The sequence below is a fragment of the Phascolarctos cinereus genome, unplaced genomic scaffold (assembly GCF_003287225.1).
Source record: "Phascolarctos cinereus isolate Bilbo 61053 unplaced genomic scaffold, phaCin_HiC Scaffold_4;HRSCAF=312, whole genome shotgun sequence".
Classification (NCBI taxonomy): domain Eukaryota; kingdom Metazoa; phylum Chordata; class Mammalia; order Diprotodontia; family Phascolarctidae; genus Phascolarctos; species Phascolarctos cinereus.
Genome location: NW_027555847.1, coordinates 656,837,764 through 656,860,096, shown reverse-complemented (window position 1 = coordinate 656,860,096; position 22,333 = coordinate 656,837,764). Strand labels below are relative to the sequence as shown.

General features: G+C 39.9%; 1 protein-coding gene across 1 annotated transcript; it reads left to right on the top strand.

The window, feature by feature from the left end:
• Window positions 1-14,895: 14,895 nt before the first annotated feature.
• On the top strand, window positions 14,896-18,760 carry LOC110214112 (zinc finger protein 252-like). The gene is given in 4 exon segments (XM_078151809.1): window positions 14,896-15,034; window positions 15,587-15,700; window positions 17,241-17,861; window positions 17,864-18,760. Coding segments are annotated over 4 exon segments (1,419 nt in total). The 3' UTR covers window positions 18,409-18,760.
• The last annotated feature ends 3,573 nt before the right edge of the window (window positions 18,761-22,333 follow it).

Here is a 22,333-nt window from a genome sequence, read left to right as displayed (position 1 = left end):
TTTGTGTTTTCTCCTCGCTTCCCCACCCTGGGACTCACCCACTAATAGGCTCTGCCCTCAGTGGGGCGGGGAGAGATGATCTACTCCGCCCACACAGGAAGTCCCGCCTTGGCCCTCGGCCCTGCCCAATCGGATGGGAGAAATACCTAGTGCCGCTCTAGGCCACCCGGAGTATTTATCATCTCTGTGGACTCCTCTTCTGACTTCGACCCTTTACTGTGTTGGCTGCTCTTTCTCTCTCCAGAACCTAACCATTCTCCTGTACTTCCTCCTGGCCCCAAGGGACCCTGTGCTCTCCTAGGCTGTGTCAATGGAAAGCAAGCTCTGGCAAGTTCTGCCATTTTGGATAAGTTACAAGAGACACAATCTGTTTTCTGAGGCCCAGCCTTGCTAAGTAGAGGCTCAAATGCAGGAGGCTGAGCACTTGGTAATGAATTCGGCCATGGCAATCCATGAATTAATAAAAATACAAAAGCTCCCTCAATCTGTGCAGTCCCCTTCTTCTTCTACGATGATGGCAGCAGAGTGAGGGGAAAGGAAGAGAGGGTGCTAAGAATCGCATAATTTATAGATGGTTAACTTGGCTGCTAGCACTGTGAGAAATGATCCACTGACCAGTGGACCTGGTGAAATGAGGAGTTTGGACTAGACTGCCTCTAAAGAGAGTGCTGAGTGTGTATGAGTAACAGTAGATAGTTTGATAGTAGATAGTTTGGCTGGAACTTAGGATACATAAGGGAGTACAAGGCTGGAAAGGTATTGTGACACCAGTAGTTTGGAATGGGTGGCTAAGGAATTTGAACTTTCCTCAGCAGACAAGAGTGAACCTTTAAGGGGTTTTCAGTGACATAATCAAATCCATGCATTAGGCATCTGGTTTCCCCCTACTGGAAGTATTTAAACAAAGGCTAGATAATCACTGTTAGGTATATTATAGAGGGGACTCTTTTTCAGGCATGGATTAAACTAGATGGCTGTTGAGTTCCCTTCCTAATATGACATTCTATGATCTGATTAGTCTTCATAAAGTGGTATAAAGAATAAATGGGGGGAAGGCCAATTAAGAAACTATTGTAATAATCCAGGCATGTGCTAGTCATACCCTATACTTGAGATGGTGATAGTGAAAGAGAAGAGGAATGAAGTAATGCAGAAGAAGACTCAATAGAAGTTGGGAAGTGATTAGAAATGACATTTTAGAAATTGTATGATAAAATTCTTCAACCCCCTCAACCTCAATGATCTCCTCTACCCAACTGTAACCAAAATGCCAACCTCACCAGTTCTGAGAACCATTTAAGCTCTAAGAAGTCAAACTTTGAAATTCCACTCTTGCCATACCCACTTATCCTTCCTTCTCTCATGCTTTTTCATGCAAATTAAACTTAGGTAGTAGTTTGCTGGCAAATGTTTAACAACTAGTTCTCTTAAATGGTACAAGCTGGCTCCAGCACACCCCTTATTCTGACTTTTGGCCTTGGCCCATTCCTATTCTCTCAGCCTATCTCCCCCCACTCTCCCACCTTGATCTGGATTCATTTAAGTTCATACATAGCTTTGTCCTTATGGTCAAAGGTTTTATTATGTTTTATTAACAAATTAATATAGAATCTTTTGTCCTTTTGACTTTTTCCCAACTGCAAATCTTTATCCCTGGGGGATCCCCACCATTTGATTTTTCTGTTCCTGCTCTAAAGTTGCAGAATACATTTGGAGAAAATCACAAAATGAAGCTGATTTCACCTTGACAGATTAATAGTAAATAACCTCATCAGGTCCCTCACTATTGCTGCTTGACAGTCTTCTGCCCTACCTCCATCTACTTTCTCATTCCTCACAGCAATGATTCCAAATCTCTTTCCCTCTCCTGAAACCCAGACCCACTACCTCCTATATACCTGTAGCAGGCAATGTAGTCTCTGCTTCATTAAGAACAAGGTAAGCCATCCAACTATGAGCCCTCACCCTTTAGCTTTATGCCTCCATTTAACAAACATTTATTAAGCCCCTTCTATGGGCCAAGTACTGTGAACCTTCTTTGCTTCATTGCTTATTCTCTCTACTTTCTTCAGATCACAGAAGAGGAACCATCCCAACTCTACACTATGCTTAATCCTACTGCCTATAGTCCTGATCCTCTTTTCTCTCACTTCCTTAGGCACCCTGGAGTCTTCACATTCACCCTCACTCCCACACTCCTCCCACATATCACATTCACCTACCAACATAGTCATGTCTCTCTGATTCTAAAAAAAGAAACAAAACTTTTCCCTGATTCTTCTATTCCATACAACTTCTGTCCCATCATTCCCAAACTGGAAGCACCCTGGTATAATGGGAAAAGCACAGAATTTTCAGAATCAAGGAGACATTAACTTGAGTTTCATCCCTGACATTTAATAATTGCCTGACTATGTGTAAGTCATTTAACCTAATTCTTAATTTCCTCAACTGTAAAATGGGGCTAATACCTGTAGTACCTAATTTACAAGATTGTTGTGAGCTTCAAATGATTTAGATATGCAAGATATGTATATGAGCTTGCAAACCTTAAAGGGCTACGAAATGCCATTTACTAGTATGACAATTTTCATAGGAAATATGCATGTTAGGGGATCAGGAAGTGATCCTAAAGCTTTATTCATTTATATCTCACTCATTCCCCTGCTTTTATGCTATTACACATATACGTATACATATACACGTATATAAAATTATGCTGTTGCAGAATATCATATAAAAATATAATTTTTAATCATGTGATTAAATTATTAAACAATTAAGGAATTATATCTTATTTGGCCTCTAGTGACATTTTAAGAACTCATGAGTAGCCTACTCCTGCCTCCTACTTGTTCTTCTCCAAAAACAATATTTTGTGATGGTTGGCCTCCAAAGCTAATAGAGATCTAGGGATATGATCTGGAATATGTCCATTAAGTTGTCAAAATGAGGACATCTCTCTCATCTTTTCTCTGAGCCCCTATTGCTTGTCTGGACTCCTCTTTCCTCACTGATTATACCATAAAAATGAGATTTAGCAGTTAACTTCTAAATGAACATGTGATTTATTGAATGCAGTAGTGTACACATCCAAACTGTAAAAAAATGTGTTTGAATAGCAAAGATGCAAGATTTAATGTACCTTGGATCAACTTCCTTCCTGTGAAAAACTGGGGATGGGGGTGGGAGAAAGGGGGGGGGAAGGAAAGTACCTGACAATTAATCAATCAAAAAGCATTTTAAAGTATTCTCTATGTGTCAGATTCTGTGATAAGTACAGGGAATATAAAGAAAAAACAAAAACAAGAATTAGAACCAATAGGAGGAACCACCAGAAAGAGGAAACAAAACTCCACAGAAGGAAAAAAAAATGGCAAATAGTATGCTTTGATCTGCATTCAAACTCCATAGTTCTTTCTTTGGATGTGGGTAGCACTTTGCATCAGACCTTTGGAGATATCTTAGATCCTTGCATTGCTGAGAAAGGCTGTCTATCAAAGTTAGTCATCGTACAACATGGTTATTACTGTGTACAATGTTCTCCTGGTTCTGCTCATTTCACTCAGCTTCAGTCCATATACATCTTTCCAGGTTTTTCTGTAAACTTGTTTTTTTGTATATATTTCAATATAATTGGTTTAATAATAATAGTTAGAATTTATATAGTGTGTTAAGGCTTGCAAAGTGCTTTGCATATATTTTACTTATATATAAATATTATTATAATTGGTTTCCTTTGTGAGCCTATGTATTTTACTTAATGCATTTAAAAGCATTATCCTCAGAAAAGATCCATAAGCTTCATTAACAAAGGGATCCGTGACATAAAAAAATTTAAAAGCCCCTAAGTAAAAGCTAATTAAGACTGACTAATTGAAAAAGAATGATAATCATGGAAATGTGGAAGCAGACAAAGCCTCTCCTGTTCCCTCTTTCAAAAAATTTTAAAAAGCATTTAAAAATTGTCCCAGTCTACACTAATGCATTGTTGGAGTTGTGTGAACATCCAACCATTCTGGAGAGCAATTTGGAACTATGCCTAAAGGCCAATAAAACTGTACATACCTTTCGACCCAGCAATACCACTGTTAAGTAAGTCTATATCCCAATGACATCGCCAAAAGGGGAAAAGACCTATTTGTACAAAAACATTTATAGCAGCTCTTTTTGTAGTGAATAAGAATTGTAAATCAAAGGGATGCCCATCAATTAAGAAATGACTGAACAAGCTGTGGTATATGATTGTAACAGAATATTATTGTGCTATAAGAAATGACAAGCAGGGTGATTTCAGAAAAACCTGGAAAGACTTACATGAACTGACGCATAGTGAAGTGAACAGAACCAGGAGAACGTTCTGCACAGTAACAGCAATATTGTTCGATGAAAAACTGTGAATGATTTAGCGATTCCCAGCAATACAATGATCCAAGACAATCCCAAAGGTCTAACGATGAAACATACTATCTGCGTCCAGAGAAAGAACTGATATTGACTGAATACGGACTGAAACATGCTATTTTTCACTTTCTTTCTTTCCCTTTCTTTTCTTTTCTTCTAGTCTTCTTGTACAAAATGACTAATATGGAAATGTTTTACGTAATTGCACATATATAACCTATATCTGATTGCTTACTGTCTCAGGAACGGGGAGGGGAGGGAGGGAGGAATAGAATTTGGAATTCAAAACTTTAGATAAAAATGTTATTCAAAATTGAAAAGAAAAAAATTATCCCAGTCTGATGCCTTTAGTCTATTCCAAAAGAGAAACCCTCATCATTTCGAGATGACAGAATCTGTAGGGACCACTCTAGGCAAAAAGGGGGGGACTCGCAGTCTCTATGGTTTATGCTCCTGTTATATTGTAGAGTGGAAAGGCGAGAATCCTGCCTACACTTCTGGTCAGAGCCCCTTTCCGTGGGGTGGAACTTCCGGGCAGGATGGTCTGGCTCCGTGGGGGCTGTCTAGCCGGGCCGCACTGTGGAGGGTGAGTCCGGGGGCGGGGAAGACCGAGAGAGGACCAGGGTACCTTCCTTCTCCCTCCACCCTCCATTTCCGCCTTGTTCATTAGACACCCTAAGTTATGTATGTACTCGCAACTGTGGGGAAACCACCGAGTCCCTATTGAAAAGTCAACGAGTGTGGACTCGGGCTCTTTCGAGCAGAGCACGTGCTGCTCTTCTCTTCTTCATGTGTTTTCCCCCACCCTTGCTGCCCCCGCCTCTGGGTAGGGGGGCAGCCCCGGGATCCCACGGAAGGGGGCAAGGGCAGTCATTGCCGTGGGACGGACAGGCTCTCTGACTCCGTGATGGGGTGAGAGGAGAAGGAGAAGGAGAAGGAGAAGGAGAAGGAGAAGGAGAAGGAGAAGGAGAAGGAGAAGGAGAAGGAGAAGGAGAAGGAGAAGGAGAAGGAGAAGGAGAAGGAGAAGGAGAAGGAGAAGGAAAAGGAGAAGGAAAAGGAAAAGACTGGAAAGGCCATTCAACAAACGCATAAGTGCTCTTTCCACTGTGCCACTTGTCACAGCAAGGATTCAGCAGTCTAATAGAGAAGTTCAGTTTTACTTGTATTTGAGCTTAAGTTGCTTGTGGGACATCCAGGTGAATCATTAGAATTAAGAGCTGGAAGAGTCTAATGCCTTCATTTTATAGAAGAGGAAAGGAGCCCAGGCAGGTTAAGAGGTTGGATAGAGATCATAACAACCATCTCATGCTTTTTCATTTGGTGTGATTCTTGTCCATGTCTTTCCTGATTCCTCCATAGATGATATGCCCAATGCATTGGAGGCCTTCTTCTGGTTCTTGAAATATTTCTTGGATGCCAGGGAAGCACTTGGGCTGGCTATTTGTTATCTTTCACACTCAGCACAGGAGCTGTCGTATTTTCCAGTCACGCATGTTCTTGAAAGCTTACAATTCATTTCTCATATGGAAGGTGTTGCTAAGGCACTGTAACTGGCATCCACCACATATCTTTTCATTGCTTTTTGAGGATTAACTGCAATTTTGATTCTTCAGAAATCATGATATTCAATAATTCACAGCTATTTAACATTATTGGTAGTATATTGCTGTTCAAAGATGGTCTTTTGGAATAGAGAGTAGCTCAAGATCCTTGAAAACACTGTGATTTCAATGTGATTTCAATGAAATCCAGCTGGTGTCTTCCTCCTATTCAGTTCTGAGCCTGGCTCATCTACCTGGATTACCCACATAAGCTATATCTACTGTTGGAGTAACTAATGGTCATCCAACTGCATGTTATATATTCTGGGCAATGTATGTTTTGCATCCACATTTTTATAGAGTGAATGGTTAAAATGACTGGGTTTTTTTTTTTAATAACTGTATCTCATTGAAGAAGCAGTGTTCTAAGTTAGTTCAATGTACATGATACCTGCAAAAAGAGTATTTATGTTTAGACTTTATGCCTCATTTGATGTTGATACACATAGGATCTTTGAACAAATTTGTCTCCATAATTGCATTTAGTAAGATTTTAATATATGTGTGGGAAACACTGTCTCAGGTGAGCTTCATTTTGTCCTCCCAAGTCAAATGTGTTTTTAATATGCGAATCATAGAGCATTATCTCACAATTGTATCTGTCATCTGCATGACTGTAAATGTGATATCTTCTAGAAATTTTCTGTGAAAGTCTGCCCGTTCTCTCAAAATTTTCAACAAGGATAACCTCATTGCATAGAGCCATAGAATCTCAGAATTGCAAAGAGACCTCAGAATATAGTTCAATTCATAACTAAGAATCTTCACTACAACACACCAAACAAGTAGACATCAATCTTTTTTTGTGAAGATCTCTTGTAAGAGAGATTCCACCACCTCCTATAGCGTCAATTGTGCTTTTTGATAACAAATACTTAGATTGTTATTATGGAGATTTTACCGAGGTGAAAAAATATGTATAAGGATTGGCAATTGCTGATCCTCAGTCACACTTCTTTTTAATAATAACATCTGTGATATTGTGTGTTGTTTTGAAATCTCTTAAATATTTCAAAGATCAATGTATGTCTTTAAAACTGTGTCACCTCTAGTATGAATTTCTTCTTAGGTTCATCAACTTTTCCCAGCATCTTAAGTTCCATTCCCACTTCTCATAAACAGTACATAGGACACTGAGGTGGTAGAATCCAAATATGGTGGTTTTACTATTGTAAATGAGAATAAATGACAATAGTTAACACTGGCAGATCTGTTCCATTTCCTGCCTGTTTTTTTCCTACCTGTTTCAGCTACATATGCTTTTGGAATGATGAAACGTAGTTGTCTCTGCTGCCAAAATCTTTTTAGATTCATTTCCCCTACAGCTGTTTCTCATGGATAAAGCTCATGATTTTCCATCTTGGCCTACCTGCATGTTTTCCTTTTTTTTTTTTTTTGAACATTAAGTACTGAGAGGGTAGATGTGAGACGTTTTCTCCAGTGATTCCCTATTACCTCTAGTATCAAATATATTCAAAGGCTTCATAACCTGCCTCCCCCCACTACCCCAAACTTTCCATTTTTTTTAAATCTTCACCTCCACATGCTTTTCAGTCTAGTGAAATTGACTTCCTTGCCATAATTCTCACATTTAACTGGGCATTTCCTTTTCCCTTTTTTTTTTGGAGTTGTGATAGATCATTGTTTTGTTTTGTTTTTTATTTATTTTTAGTTTTCAACATTCACTTCCATAAGATTTTGAGTTCCAAATTTTCTCCCCATTTCTTCCTTTCCCCCACCCCAAGCCAGTGTGCAATTTGATATAGGCTATACATATACATATACATATACATATACATATACATATACATATACATATACATATACATATACATATACATATACATATACATATACATATACATATACATATACATTCATATTGAACCTATTTTCACATCAGTCATGTTGTAAAGAAGAACCAATGGGAAAAACCATGAGAAAGAAGAAACAAAAAAGAAGAAGAAAAAGAGAGAGAGAACAAATAATATGCTTTGGTCTGCATTCAGACTCCACAGCGCTCTTTCTCTGGTTGTGAACAGCATTTCCCATCATGAGTCCCCTGGACTTGGATCCTTGCATTGCTAAGAAGAGATGAGTCTATTGAAGTTAGTCATCACACATTGTGGCTGTAACTGTGTACAATGTTCTCCTGGTTCAGCTCACTTCACTCAGCATCACTTCATTTAAGTCTTTCCAGGTTTTTCTGAAATCTGCCTGCTCATCATTTCTTATAGCACAATAGTAATCCATAACATTTTTGTTATGGAATATACTACAACTTGTTCAGCTTTCCCTAACTGGTGGGCAACCCCTCAATTTCCAATTCTTTACCACCACAAAAAGAGCTGCTATAAATATTTTCGTGCTTGTGGGTCCTTTTCCCATTCGTATGATCTCTTTGGGATACAGACCTTGAAGTGCTATTGCTGGCTCAAAGGGTATACAGTGTTTTATAGCCCTTAGGGCATAGCTCCAAATTGCTCCAAATAGTTGGATCAGTTCACAACTCTACCAACAATGCATTAGTGCTCCAATTTTCCCACATCTCCAGCATTTATCATTTTCCTGTTTTGTCATGTTGGCCACTCTGGTAGGTATGATGTGGTACCTCAGAGTTGTTTTGATTTGCATTTCTCTAATCAATAATGATTTAGAGCATTTTTTCATATGACTATAGATAGCTTTAATTTCTTCATCTGAGAACTGCCTATTCATATCATTTGACCAGGCAAAAGGACAAATGGCCTATTTCAGGACAGAGAGTAGACCAGCTTGACAAAACTAATTATTTCTTCTTCTCTAAGTTTGCCTTCCTCTCAACTTCCCTATTTCTGTGGATTCCAGCATCATCCTCCCAATCACACAAGCTTGGAATCTTGGAGTCACCTTTGACTGTTTCCTTTACATAACCACCACCCTCCCCTGCCCCATCCTATTCCAATTATTCTCTAGTCCTGTTCAGTCTACTCATTGAACATCTCTTGCATATGTCCTTTTCTCTGCACATGTATCACATCGCTGTCATTCAGGACCTTGTCACCTCTAGATTTTTGTAATAGTTTCATCAATCAGTCAGTCTCTCTACTCGTCTCTCACTTCTCAAATGTATCTTTTATACAGGTGACAAAATTAGTTTCTCAATGCACAGATTTGATGACATCATTCCCCTGCTCAAAAATCTTTAGTTATTATCCCATCTAAAATATCAACTCCACAGCCTGGTATAGAAGATCCTTCACAATCTAGCTCCATCCCACTTTTCTAGTCTTAATTCAGATGACTTCCCTTCAAGCTAAATTGGATAACTAACAATTCCCCAAACTCTAATGCTTCCATTAATTTGCACAGGTTTCCTCCACTGACTAGGATACGCTCTATATTGTTGCCTGTCAAAATTCTCTTTCAAGGTCCAAATCAGGCACTATCTTCTCTGTGAAACCTTTCTTGATTGGCCCCTCCTACCCCGGCCCTCTCCCCTTTGAAAATGATTTGTTTCTTCTAAAAATTTTCTAGTTCATTTGGCTCAGATCTCTCTTTTGTCCCCATCACACCTTTCCTTATGCTTCATTTGTTAGTAGTAAGCATTTATTAATTGTTTACTATGTGTGAGGCCTTGTGTATTTATGTATATGCCATTTCGTTGCTAGTATAATGTGAGCTCTTTGAAGTCAAGGACAATACCATTTTTCATTGTTGTATCCCCAGTGCCTGAAACAGTGCCTTCTATTAAATAAGTGCTTTAAAATTATTTTAATTTAATTGATTTATGGACAGTAGTATGAATTAGGGCTAGAAAGGTATGATGTTTACAGGTTATGCTGAAATACGTTGAATGCCTAGCAATCCTTAAAGCCCAATTCAAATGTCATGTCCTTCATGAAACCTTTCCTATTACTCCAGCAGTAAAAAAAAAAAATCCCTTTGGATTTTACATAGTACTTTGTTTTTCATCTTTCTAACGTGCCTAAGTATTATGATTATTTGCATGTGTATGTTATACCCCTACTATAGTCCTCCACAAGGATAGGGACTGTCTCATTTAAAATTTGTGTTTCTCCAGAGCAGTGGACATGTAGTACTCTGCGCATAGTAGGTGCATAATACATATTTGTTGAATTGAACATTCAAGTTTAAATTGTTACCAAGTCTATCTTCCCCAGTACTTATTGTTCACTCCTGAGTTGTCCTCAGTGGAGAGAGCTACCAAAATTTGTTCCTCTTTTTTATACTATTAGAAAGCTTTCTGCATATAATAGTAACTAACAGGCATAATTTTCATCAAGGGAAGAAAACAGTTCTCTCATAATCAATCAACAAGTATTAAGTACTTATCACATGCTAGGGACTGGGCCAAGTTGCTGAGGATACAAAGAGAAAAAGCAGACTGTGATCTCAGGGAGTTTATATTGGTGGAAACAATTTTTACAAAAATCAGCAAATACAAGTTAAATACATAGTAGATGGAAAGTAGCCTTATAGGAGATGGTACTAACCACTGGGGCACCAATAAAGACCTCCTGTAGGATGTAGCACTTGAGCTGAGTCTCCTTTAAAAAATTAAACTTGATTCTTCTTCAATTAACAAAGATCTACTTTCTCTTCCTCCTCCCCCAACTCCCATAAAAGAACAAGCAAACAAATAACCAAAACCCTTGTAACCAACCTGTATAGTCAAGCAAAACAAATGTCCACATTAGCTAAATCCAAAACATGTAATTTTATTCTGTAGCCTGAGTTTATCACCTCTCTGGAAGGAAGTAGGTAGCATGCTTTATTACTGGTTCTCTAGAATCATGTTTGGTCATCGTAGTGATCACACTTTCTAAGTCTTTCACAGGTGTTTGTTTTTACAGTGTTGTTATTGTATAAGTTGTTCTGGTTCTGCTCACTTTACTTTGCATCAGTTCATACAGGTTTCTCAGGTTTCTCTGAAACCATCTTTTTCATAATGTCTTATGGCATAATTATGTTCATATTTATAATTTGTTCAGCCATTCCCCAATTGATAGGTACACTCTTAGTTTTTATTTCTTTGTCACCACAAAAAGTTGCTACAGATGTATTTTTTAATATGGGTCCTTTTTCGATCATTTCATTTTGTCTTAAAGCAAGCCAGCCTTTAGGGATACTCACAGTTAGTGGGCATTACATTGATGATCTATGACAGAGGCTGAGAAGGAATGGTTAGACAGATAGGAGAATCAAGGGAGAGCAGAATAACAAAAACTCAGAGAGGAGAGAATATCCTGAAAGAAAAGATAGTTAACAAGGTCATGTGCTGCAGAGATAAGAAGGATGAGGACTGAGAAAAGGCCATTATATTTGGCAATATGTAACTTTCAAGAGGGTTGTTTCAGTTTAATGATGGAGGAAGGGAACAAGCATTTTTTAAGCACCACCTATGTGCCAAGCACTGTGTTAAGTGCTTTACAAATATCACATTTGGCAAAGAATGAGGTGAGGAAGTGGAGGCATCTCATGTACACAACTTTTTCTAGGAGTCCAGCTCATTAGGGGAGGAGAAATATAGGACAATAGCTGAAGGGCATGAGAGGATCTGGTAAGGATTTTCTAAGGATGGATAGACTTGAGTGTATTTGTAGGTAGCAGGGAAGGAACCAGGAAATCAGTAGAGATTGAATATTATCAAAAGAGTAGAGATGATGATTGGGGCAATCTGCTAAAGAAAATGGTGGTGATGAGATCAGAGATTGGTGGGTTCGTCTTGGCAAACAGAAGGGCTATCTCATCATAAGACTGGAGGAAAAGAGATAATGGGGGACAATGTCAAAGGGTTGTGAGATGAGGAAGAAGGGAGAAGGGGCTCAGTGGGTGAATGACCATCAGTTTTTCAGTGATGTGGAAGGCAAGGTCTTCAGTTGAGAAGGTGGGTGGAGGGAGTGGTATGGGAGTCTGGAGGAGAGAAGAGAAGGTTTGGAACAGCTGCTGTGGTGAGTGGGATAGGGACTTTATTAGGAATAGTAGGATTAACTTCCTGTAATAAGGGTCCAGTTGAGACTAGCTATCATAAATTTGAAGTAGACCCTTCATAAACAAGGGTAGCTAGGGGTCGAAGTGGATAGAGGGCTGGGCCAGGAGTCAAGTAGACTCATCTTTCTGAGTTCAAATCTGGCCTGACATTTATTAGTTGTGTGACCCTGGGCAAGTCACTTAACTCTGTTTGCCTTGGTTTCCTCTTCTTTAAAGTGAGCCGGAGAAGGAAATGGCAAACCACTCCAGTATCTTTGCCAAGAAAACCCCAAATGGGGCCAAAGAGTTGGCCATGACGGAACAACAACAACTTCATAAACAAGCAGTAAACATCAAAATAGTGTTAGACCTTCTGTGTGCCAGACCCTTCCCCTCTGGCCATCAAATATCAAGCATTTATTAGATGCCTACTGTGTGCCAGGGACTGTGCTAGATACTGAGGACACAGAAACAAAAGTCAAACAAAAGCAAATCTTTGCTTTTGAAAAGCTTCCGGTCTAGCCAGGGAAGAAGGTGTGTACATATAGGAATGAGTATAAAATCGATACAAAATAGTAATTTTGGAGGGAAGGCTACAGCAGCCAGGGAGGTGAGGAAAGACCTCATCTAGTAAGTGATAATTAAGTTGAGCCATGAAGGATACTAGAGATTCCAAGAGACAGAGGAGAGAAGGAAGCATATTCCAGGCCTGTGGGACTGCCAGTGTAAGACCCAGAGGGGGGAGGTTTGCATATGAGGAACAGGCAAAGGGCCCATTTGGCTGGACAAGAGTTCATGAAGGGGAATAGTGTGTAATGAGGCTGGAAAGATAGATAATGGTCTTTTAATGTGAAGCAGAGGTATTTTGTTTGATCTTAGAGGAAAATCCTTTGGAAGCTGGATGGAGGATGAATGGAGTGGAGAGACCCGAGGCAGGGAGACCCATTAGGAGGCCATTACAGTAATATAGGTTAGAGGTGAAATGATGGTGGCTGTGTGAATGGAGAGAAGGGACGGAAGGAAAGAATCATGGAGGGAGAAACGACAAGATTTTGCAGTGATTGACTATGTGGGGTAAGTGAGAGTCAGGAGTTAGGGATAACACTGGTGCAGTGAACCTGGGTGACTGGAAGAAGTAAGTCCACAACAGAAACAGAAAGAAAAGTTGGTTTGGGGAAGATTGAATCACAGAGAAGAGTCCTAGGCTTGAGGCAGTGAGGCTGGGAGGAGGTCAGTTCCTAACTGGATTGACCAATGGTGGCCTGAAAACAGGGAAGAAACATCTTAACAGGAATTTGATCCCTGAACCCTGAATCCAAACTCAACTGAGGAAGACATTGGGGCAGCCTTGTGCATAGTGTATGTCTAGGGCGGGGAAGGACTGGGGAGAAATTAATGTAATCTTGGGCTTGTACCTGGGTGAAGGAGGGGATTAGAGAAGATGAAGAGACTCATTTGTGTGGAGTTTCCCATTTGCGTGGTGGCAGATCTGTCCTCCGGACAATGCAGTACATGATAACTCCTCCTAACCCTTTCATATGCCTTTTTCTTACCCTGTCTTTTTCAGGTTTCCCCAGCATTCTCTAGCTCTTGCTTGAGACATCGGAGCTGGACAGTTCTGCAACTCTTGATGGAAGATGATGGCCCTGGGCAGGCTTTCCCAGAGATCTGAAAGTGACCTGGTTGAGGACTGGGTCACACTGAATTCAGGGCATCATTTTGACTGGATAGGACATGCCTTTGGGAGGGTGATGAAGAATAAAGTTGGGGAGGTAGCTGGGGCTCTTTTTCTTGAGTGTATTTATTTAAAGATAAACAATTCTTTCCACATAAACAACAATATATATACAGTTGCAGAGCATGACTGGAATTGAGCAAGGGAGGTGATGAATCTTGAAAATAGATTTGAAAAGGGAAATAGAAAGGTCTTGGCACAAAAGAGAGAAAGTTTTCTATTTTGGGAATAGACAACAATAAAGGCCAGATGATAAATTGCTTTCCAATTTACAAGTGCACTACCCTCAGCCAGAGATGTTGCTTACCCTGCTGTCCTGCTACACTCTGAATAGTTTACAGTGCTCATAGGCAGTCATGTTTACAGTTTGCAGGGTGAACAGTGGGTCACATGTACATGTGCACACAAACACATTTAAAATGTGACCACAGAGGGAACAGGAAAGGGTTGTCCTTGGATCATGGTTGGACCCAGAGAAGGCTAAGAAATCCCAAGATCAGATGTTAGTTGGAAAGTTAGGATGGGTCAGGTATGGTCTCCTTCATGATCCTTTCCTTTGTCAGTTCTGCCTGCTCCCCAGGTTTCTGCCTATGCCTCTAAGGGGACCCCAGAGGACCAGGCAATGGCAGCTGAGCTTCTATCAGCCAGTCCTTTCTGAGACCTCATTCTTACCACTCCTAAGCCCCCTCATAGGCTTAGTTCCTTCCCTATGAACTTGAGCCCTGATTTCTTCTTCCAGGAGCGGGGTCAGACCTGACCATGAGTTGTTTTGTATGGACTCTATCCTTTTCCCTGCCAAACCCACCTGCATGGAGTTTGCAAACCTGGGTCATCACATTTGTAGATACAGTCTCTTTGAGTTATTGTACCTGAAAAAGAGGGTTTGGAACAGAGTGATCTCAACCCATTGTTGGAGGGGGGAGTACTATTTGTAACACTCCCATACCTCCCAAGTGTGTCCATCTTTTTGAGAAGTGAGTTTCATTCATAGATAACCCTTATGTTCAACACAGACACATACACATATGTTTGTATTACTTAGGTTCATAGATACCAGCATTCTAACATTAATAAAATGTACACATTTGATATAGTGAGTACTATACACATGCATACTGGCCCATAACCTTTATACTACCACATCCCCTACCCTGGGACAATCCCTGGAGCTACAACAGGAGGATGTTGTTTCAGGCATTGGTGACTTTTGAGGATGTGGCTGTATACCTCACCCAGCAGGAGTGGGCCTACCTGGGCCCTGCTCAGAGGTGTCTCTACAGGGAGGTGATGCTGGAGACCTACAGGAATGTGATCTCATTGGGTAAGGTGTATTTCTTAGGACTCAGATCTGATCTTCATGATTTTCTATATTATAAATAACTATAGTGTCTTGAGGAATTAGTTGGGTTTGGGCTCCAAACTAAAGGATCAGAAATTCCTAATCCCATCTTGGCTTAAAAATAGGTTGTTTTTGCTTCCTTTTCGTAGGCCATAAGGTTCGTGTAGAGAAGAAAATGGGTAGCTCTTTTAAGTTTTCTCTGAGCCTGATTCTTCCCTCTCCTCCAACTTCCTTGTTGTCCAGGTATAGGAAAGGTCCAATGGTGACATCCCCAGAAGTGGGAGTGAGAGTGAAACAATTGTTCTGCTATGCCCAGATCACAAATTCTCTGGACCCATTCATTCCTGGGGGAACGTAACTCTGGGGCCCCATGCCAGGATGCATAGTTCTTCCCTGGGCCTTCTTGTCGTGGCCCCCCTAGGTATTCCCTTCTCCAACTTGCTTGCCTGTACATATGGCTAAGATTGAAACTAGGACAGTCCTTTATAACCAAGAAAAAAAAATACTCTTCCCCATTTCCTTCCTCATGATCAGGATTTCCAGTGTCCAAACCTGATATGATCTCTCAGCTGGAACAAAGGGAAGAGCCCTGGGTCCTGAGCGTGAAGGTAGCCGAGAGGAGAAAGGTTCTGGGAGGCAACTGTTCAGGTGAGTGAGACAACTTTTCCTTCATTCACTGATTGAACAGACATTTGCTGGGCTCCTTCTGCATGCTTTTTGGGGAACTAGGTTTTTCAGAAAGTTGCCTTCCCTGAGCTCATTGTGTTGTTGGTCCTGTCCCCTCCTGTCTCTTCTGGGAGCTTGCCTCTTGCTTTCATTTTCAATCTCTCCTTATTCACAGGCTACATTCCTGTAATTGCCAGGTCAGAGTGTATGAATTACTTAGTGACTTTTCTCATGTAATTCCAAATTAATTGCTAGAATAGTTAGAACAATTCACGGCTCTATCAATAGCATATTACAGTTCTCATCTTCCCAGAGCCACTCCAACATTTTCTTTTCCCCCTACTACTTCTTAAGAGCACTCCATCACTGGGCAAGAGCTTGTCATTCCTACATTACTGACTGGTCATCCCAGCAGAAATGATCTCTTCTTCTATTAATCTGTGCTACTCATATGGTCACTTATTACACAGTGAATGTCTTGTATTAGACTTATTTTTGTTTATGTCAGTGGAGACATGTGGAGGCTGTACTGGTTTGAAGCCCTGGAAATACTTCTTGGCCTTCAGTCAATGTCCAGAAGCTCCATTTCTTCCTTTCCACTAACTACAGATTTTTACCTTCCTCATTTCCTATCTACCTTTTTACTCACCTTCCATCTAGAAGCAGGGGTGGGGAGCCTGCAGCCTCAAGGCCACATGTGGCCTTCTAATGTCCTTGGGTGTAGCCTTTTGACTGAGTCCAAGTTTTACAGGACAAATCCTTTTTTTAGTAAAGGGATTTGTTCTGTGAAGTTTGGATTAAGTCAAAGGGCCGCACTTGAGGACCTAGAGGGCCACGTGTGGCCTTGAGGCTTCAGGTTCCTCACCCCTGAGAATCTCCTCTTCCCGGACTACTTCTAAGCAAGAAGTTTTGCTTTTTATCCTTTTCCTCTCTCCTGCCCTGCCCCCCACCCCAGTTTAGTAAATAGCTCCTCTTAATTTTTTTTTCTTTTTACTGCTTTTGACTATGGGAACATAAATCCAAATATAGATAACAAACATAGATAAAAAGCAGGAAGGCTTAAATAGCCTTCAGTACAGCTGCTCTTGGTCTTTGAATAGTAGCGGAGGTCAAGCTTGCCACTTTTAGACTCCTTTCAGTGATCTCTTAATTCTTCATCCCGGGGTTCAGCTACATGCACTTTATTTTTAATTCCCAGGGCTTGTTTCTTTCATCTTCTAGATCCCATCCCTTCTTTCTCCCAGGAAGATCCTTGATGAGATACTGGTTGTTAATTAACAGTCCCTTGTTACAACTCAAAAGGCATTCCCCCCCCTCCATGATTTTGATATCTGTCTCCTTCAAAGAATGCTCAAGTTAGGTCATTTGCTGGCAATCTCTCACTTTCTACTAAAGCATAAGCTCTGAGAACATGTACCCTCAGTTACATATACTTGTTTGTCTGCCCTAGAATTTTTGGCATATATAGGCTTTCAATGAATTTTTGTTAAATGAAGGAATGAATGAATATCTTTCGTTTTAGATTGTGAGAACAGCAACAAGAAAAAGGAATTGACTTCCGCCCAAGAAATTCCTGAAGAAAAGGAATTGAAGGGGGCAATATTGGAAATACTCACAGGAAATATTATCCAGCCTTCCAAATGTCATAGTGTTGATGAAATCAAAGGCAGTTTAACTCGACCTCAGAGGAATGCTACTGGGAAAAGACTCAAGAAATCACTTTCCAGAAAACAAAGTGTCAAGCCAGTGACACTGAACCATAGGAACATTAGCCCAGGACAAGTACCCTCCAAATTTAGTGAATCTGGGAGAGGCTTCAGTATGAACTCAAAGCACATTAAACAGCAGAGTATTTTTACAAGAGAAAAGCCTCATCAGTATGATACAAATGGACAAAGTTCCCAACAGAGTACTGACCAGAGAGTACATATAGCAGAGAAATACCATAAATCTGACATATGTGAAAAAACATTCAGGCAGAACTCAGACCTGATTGAACAGCAAGATATTCACATTGGACAAAAGTCCTATGAATGTAATGAATGTGGGAAAATCTTCTCTGTAAGCTCATCCCTTATTCAGCACCAGAGAATTCACACAGAAGAAAAACCCTATGAGTGTAAAGAATGTGGAAAAACTTTCAACCTAGTTCTAATCTTAACCAACACCAGAAAATTCACACTGAGAAGAAACCCTATGAGTGTAATGAATGTGGCAAGGCCTTTTATCAGCAGTCTAACCTTATCCAACATCAAAGAATTCACACCGGAGAGAAACCTTATAAATGTATGGAATGTGGAAAAGCCTTAAGTACACGATCTTCTCTTATTCAACACCAGAGAATTCACACTGGAGAGAAACCCTATGAATGTAATGAATGTGGGAAAACCTTCATACGGGGCTCTAACTTCATTGATCACCAGAGAATTCACACTGGAGAGAAACCCTATGAGTGCAGTGAATGTGGTAAAGCCTTCTCTCAGCACTGTAAACTTATACAACATCAGAGAATTCACAGTGGAGAGAAACCCTATGAATGTAGTGAGTGTGGGAGAGCTTTTGTTGCACTTGCAAATTTGATTCAACATCATAGAATTCATACTGGAGAAAAACCCTATGAATGTCACAACTGTGGGAAAACCTTTCGTGCAAGCTCATACTTTACTCAGCATTGCAAAATACATACTTAGAAAAACTATATGTACTAGTAAGAAAGCATTTAGTGAACATGCGTCTCATTCAAAATCAAAGAATTCAAAGTGAAGAGAATTCAAGAAATATTTATTAAGCATCTACTATTGGTGAGGTTAGGGATACAAAAAACAGAAAACACGAGGAACTTACATTATATTGAGAGAATGCATTATACTCATAGATAAGGAAATACAAAATAATTAAAGTAGGGAGGGCATTAAGAACCTTCATATCCCCAGAGCTTAGTATATCCCTTGCACATAGTAAGCCTTGAATAAATGCTCATTGACTGACTGCTCCCAAAAAAACAACCCACCTTTCTCTATGAAAGTATGGACCTTCACTCAGAGTTGTGATCCTCATAAATATCAGCTAGTTCATGCTGTAGACACAGCAAAACTGGTAAAGAAAATTTCCCTTCAGTGCATCAGAGACCTTGTGTGTGTATCCAGCATGGAAAAGCTTTATGGCAGAGAGCTTCACACTATACATTTTAAGAGAATCAAATACAAGAGAAAAATTGAGTGGAATGAATGAAGTAACACCTTCCTTCTAAGCTTATGTCTTATTCAGAATTATGGAGTTTACCATAGAGAAATATCCAATGAATGGGTTAAAGCCATGGATATAAACTTATCCTTTATTCATCAGAAAGTCCATATGGGACTAAAACTATAACAAAGTTTCATAGCTCTGCACTCAACGGATTGTTTGGGTTTTCCCCTGCTCAAGTTAACTCTGTATTTTATGATTGCTGCCCTGAGTGGATTCTAGGGGTTGGAGGTCTATAGATCATGGCACTAGAACACCAAGGCAAGGCCTTCAATGAAATATCAAATGTAGCTTCTGCCAAGGGACAGTAATTTAACACTAAATCTCCACACCCTTGTACACCAAAAACATGAAGTATCAGATCAAAATATGAGATATTTTTGTATGTGCATCATTGCCCACATAGCAAGAATAGAGAATGACTTCCCTGTCAAATGAGATGGGGAAAGAGAGAATGGCCCTTCTGTCACAAGATGGAGTAGAAAACAAGCCATTTTTGGAGAGAGTCAGTTAGGGATGGAAAACTCTCAAGGATGAAATTCTGTATTTCAGTGAGGAAGAAAAGAGGAGGTATCCAAAAAGATCTATTTGGATACACAAGGAACCTGTCAACAACCTAAATTTAAAAGATGTATGTAAAAGATGAAAGAGCGCATAAGGGAGGATGAATATAAAACCACTGATAAGCCCATTAAAAACTCTTAGGAATGCAAAAGAACTGAGGCCAGCAATAAATGCTAAGGTGAAAAAAGGAGAAGTGAGATTTCTTTAATTATATTGAGGGAAACAAGATTAACAAAGACAGATTTGAGGTAGGTGGTTAGTAGGAAGCTGGAACCCAAGGTAAATAAAGAGATAGTGAGAACACATAGTTTCCCTTGAGGAATTTGGGGTAGGTGAACTACATCCCAGGGTACCAAAAGAACTGGTGAATGTGGCTGTGGTGCCACTATCATTAATCTTTGAAAGAGAAATTGTGGAGACTAGGAAAAGCATTATAAGACTGATAAGATGTCCCTGCTTTCCAAAGAAGAGAGTAGATTCTGTAAACTATAGACCAGTGAACTTGACTTTGATTCCTGACTAAATTCAAGAACAATTTTTTTGTTTTTTGGCTAGGCAATGGGGTTAAGTGACTTGCCCAGAGTCACACAGCTAGTGAGTGTTATGTGTCTGAGGCCGGATTTGAACTCAGGTCCTTCTGAATCCAGGGCTGGTGCTCTATCCAGTGTGCCATCTAGCTGCCCCAGAATAAATTTTTAAAGGGATGGTTTGTGAATATTTAGAGGAGGTGGTGATCACTGGGAACCAGCATGGCTTCATCAAGAACAGACTATACCGATTATCCCCATTTTCCTTTTTGACAGGGTTATTAGACTGGTAGATAAGGGAAATGCCTTTAATTGTTTGCTTATTTGCTTACAACCTTTGTAGATAAAGAGAGAAATTGGATACAAGGTAGTTCATCTATTTAAGTGGATTAAAAACTGGCTACATGATTGGGATCTAAGAGGAGTCCTAGATGACTCAGCGTCAGCTTGGAGAGAGCTTCCTAGTGGAGAGCTTCAGGTAGTTGCTCGGCCTTTGTTATTTAACTTTTTTTTTTTAATCAGTGACTTAGGCAACAATGCATATTTACTGAATTTGCAGATGATGCAAGTGTGGGAGGTATAGCTAACATGTTGGACAGTTAGGAGCTAAAAAGATGCTAACAAACTAAAGTGATGGACCGAATCTACTACGGCAATCTGGGGAGTGTAGAACTGATTTTGTTGGTGTAGGGAATTCCTGGCATGGAAATCGACTTTACCAGTGCAGATTGACAACTAAATTATACAACTTGTACATTTAGAATAGAAATTCTTAACCTGGGATCTGATACAAACAAACAAAAATGTTGGTCGCTAGCTCAATATAATTGGCTTCCTTTGGAATTCTATGTATTTTATACATATAAAAACATTCAGAATGGGTCCATAGATGTCCTCATACTGCCAAAGGGTTCCATGACAAAAAAAAAAAAAGGTCCATGACACCTGTGATTTAGAGTTTCTTGGCACGTTAAGTGATTTGCCCAGCTTCACATAGCCGGGTTATCAGTAGTGAAACTTGAGCCCAAGTCTTCCTGACTCAAGTCTGCTTTGTATCTCTTGCCCATGCTGTGGCTCAGTATGAAATTTAATAGAGATAAATGTAAAATTCTACACTTCATTTCAAAAATTCAGCATGATAAATATAGGGTGATTGAGGTGCTAGACAGTTCTCTGAAAAAGATCTGCGGACTTTAGTGTACTCTAAACTTACGGAAAGTCAACATTGTGACAATAGCTAAGTGAAACAGGTACAGCCAGATGACACGGCAGATAGATAGACTTGGAGTCAAGAAGATCTGGGTTTAAATCCTGCCTCAGATGCTAGTGTGTGACCCTGGACAAGTCACTTAACCTTTCTGCCTCACTTTCCTCATCTGTAAAATGGGGATAATAAAAGCATCTATTTCCTAGGGTTGTTGTCAGGATAAAATGAGACAATATATGCCTCAAAAACTTTAAAGTGCTATATTTTAGCTATTATTAACCATTTAAAATGCTAGCGCAACCATAGGCAGTATTAAGCATAGAGGCATGGCATCAAGGACTACAATGGTAATAGTTCCATTGTACTATGCTCTGATGAGACCACATCTGAAGTACTGTTTTCAGTTTGGGGTAGCATTTTTTTTTTGTAACAGTGCCTAAGAGGGTTCTTTGTTAAAGTCAGTATAAATTCAGCTGTTAAGCTGCATCAGGAGGTAGGAGTAGGAATTTCACTCTCTTTGCTGAACCCTTCCCTTGGATAATGGATGTTGCCAGTCTTTTAGACCACTCACCTTCTCCCACTTTGAGAATACCTGCTTTCTAGTAACCACCCATTTGCTGTCCCTTCCCCCTATAGGGTTGTCTCTCTGCATGTGTAGAAGATAACGGTTGGGAAAAAGGACCTGGTTACCATGGCAATAAGACAGCCATGAAGCCAAAATGCTATTTTAAACTTCTATCTTTTTTTTTTTGGCAGCCTAAGAGAAAAGGACCAGATCCATGCTTTTTCTACCACACTTTGGGAAGTGTCCCAAATGTCTTAGCTTTAATAGCTTAAAATTGCACTAAGATTTTTGGAACATACTGTATATATTGATTCTCAAATACCCTAACTTAACCAGACTTTCTGTCTACTCAAGTCCCATGACCCACTCCTTTAATCCATCTTAGCTACACACAGAGATTGTCATATCCTGGATCTAGCCATCATCTGCAAGTGTGTTCAGTTTTCATGTTAAGGAACTCCGAAAATTCCTTTATCTTCTCATAACCCCTTATCATTACATCTCTT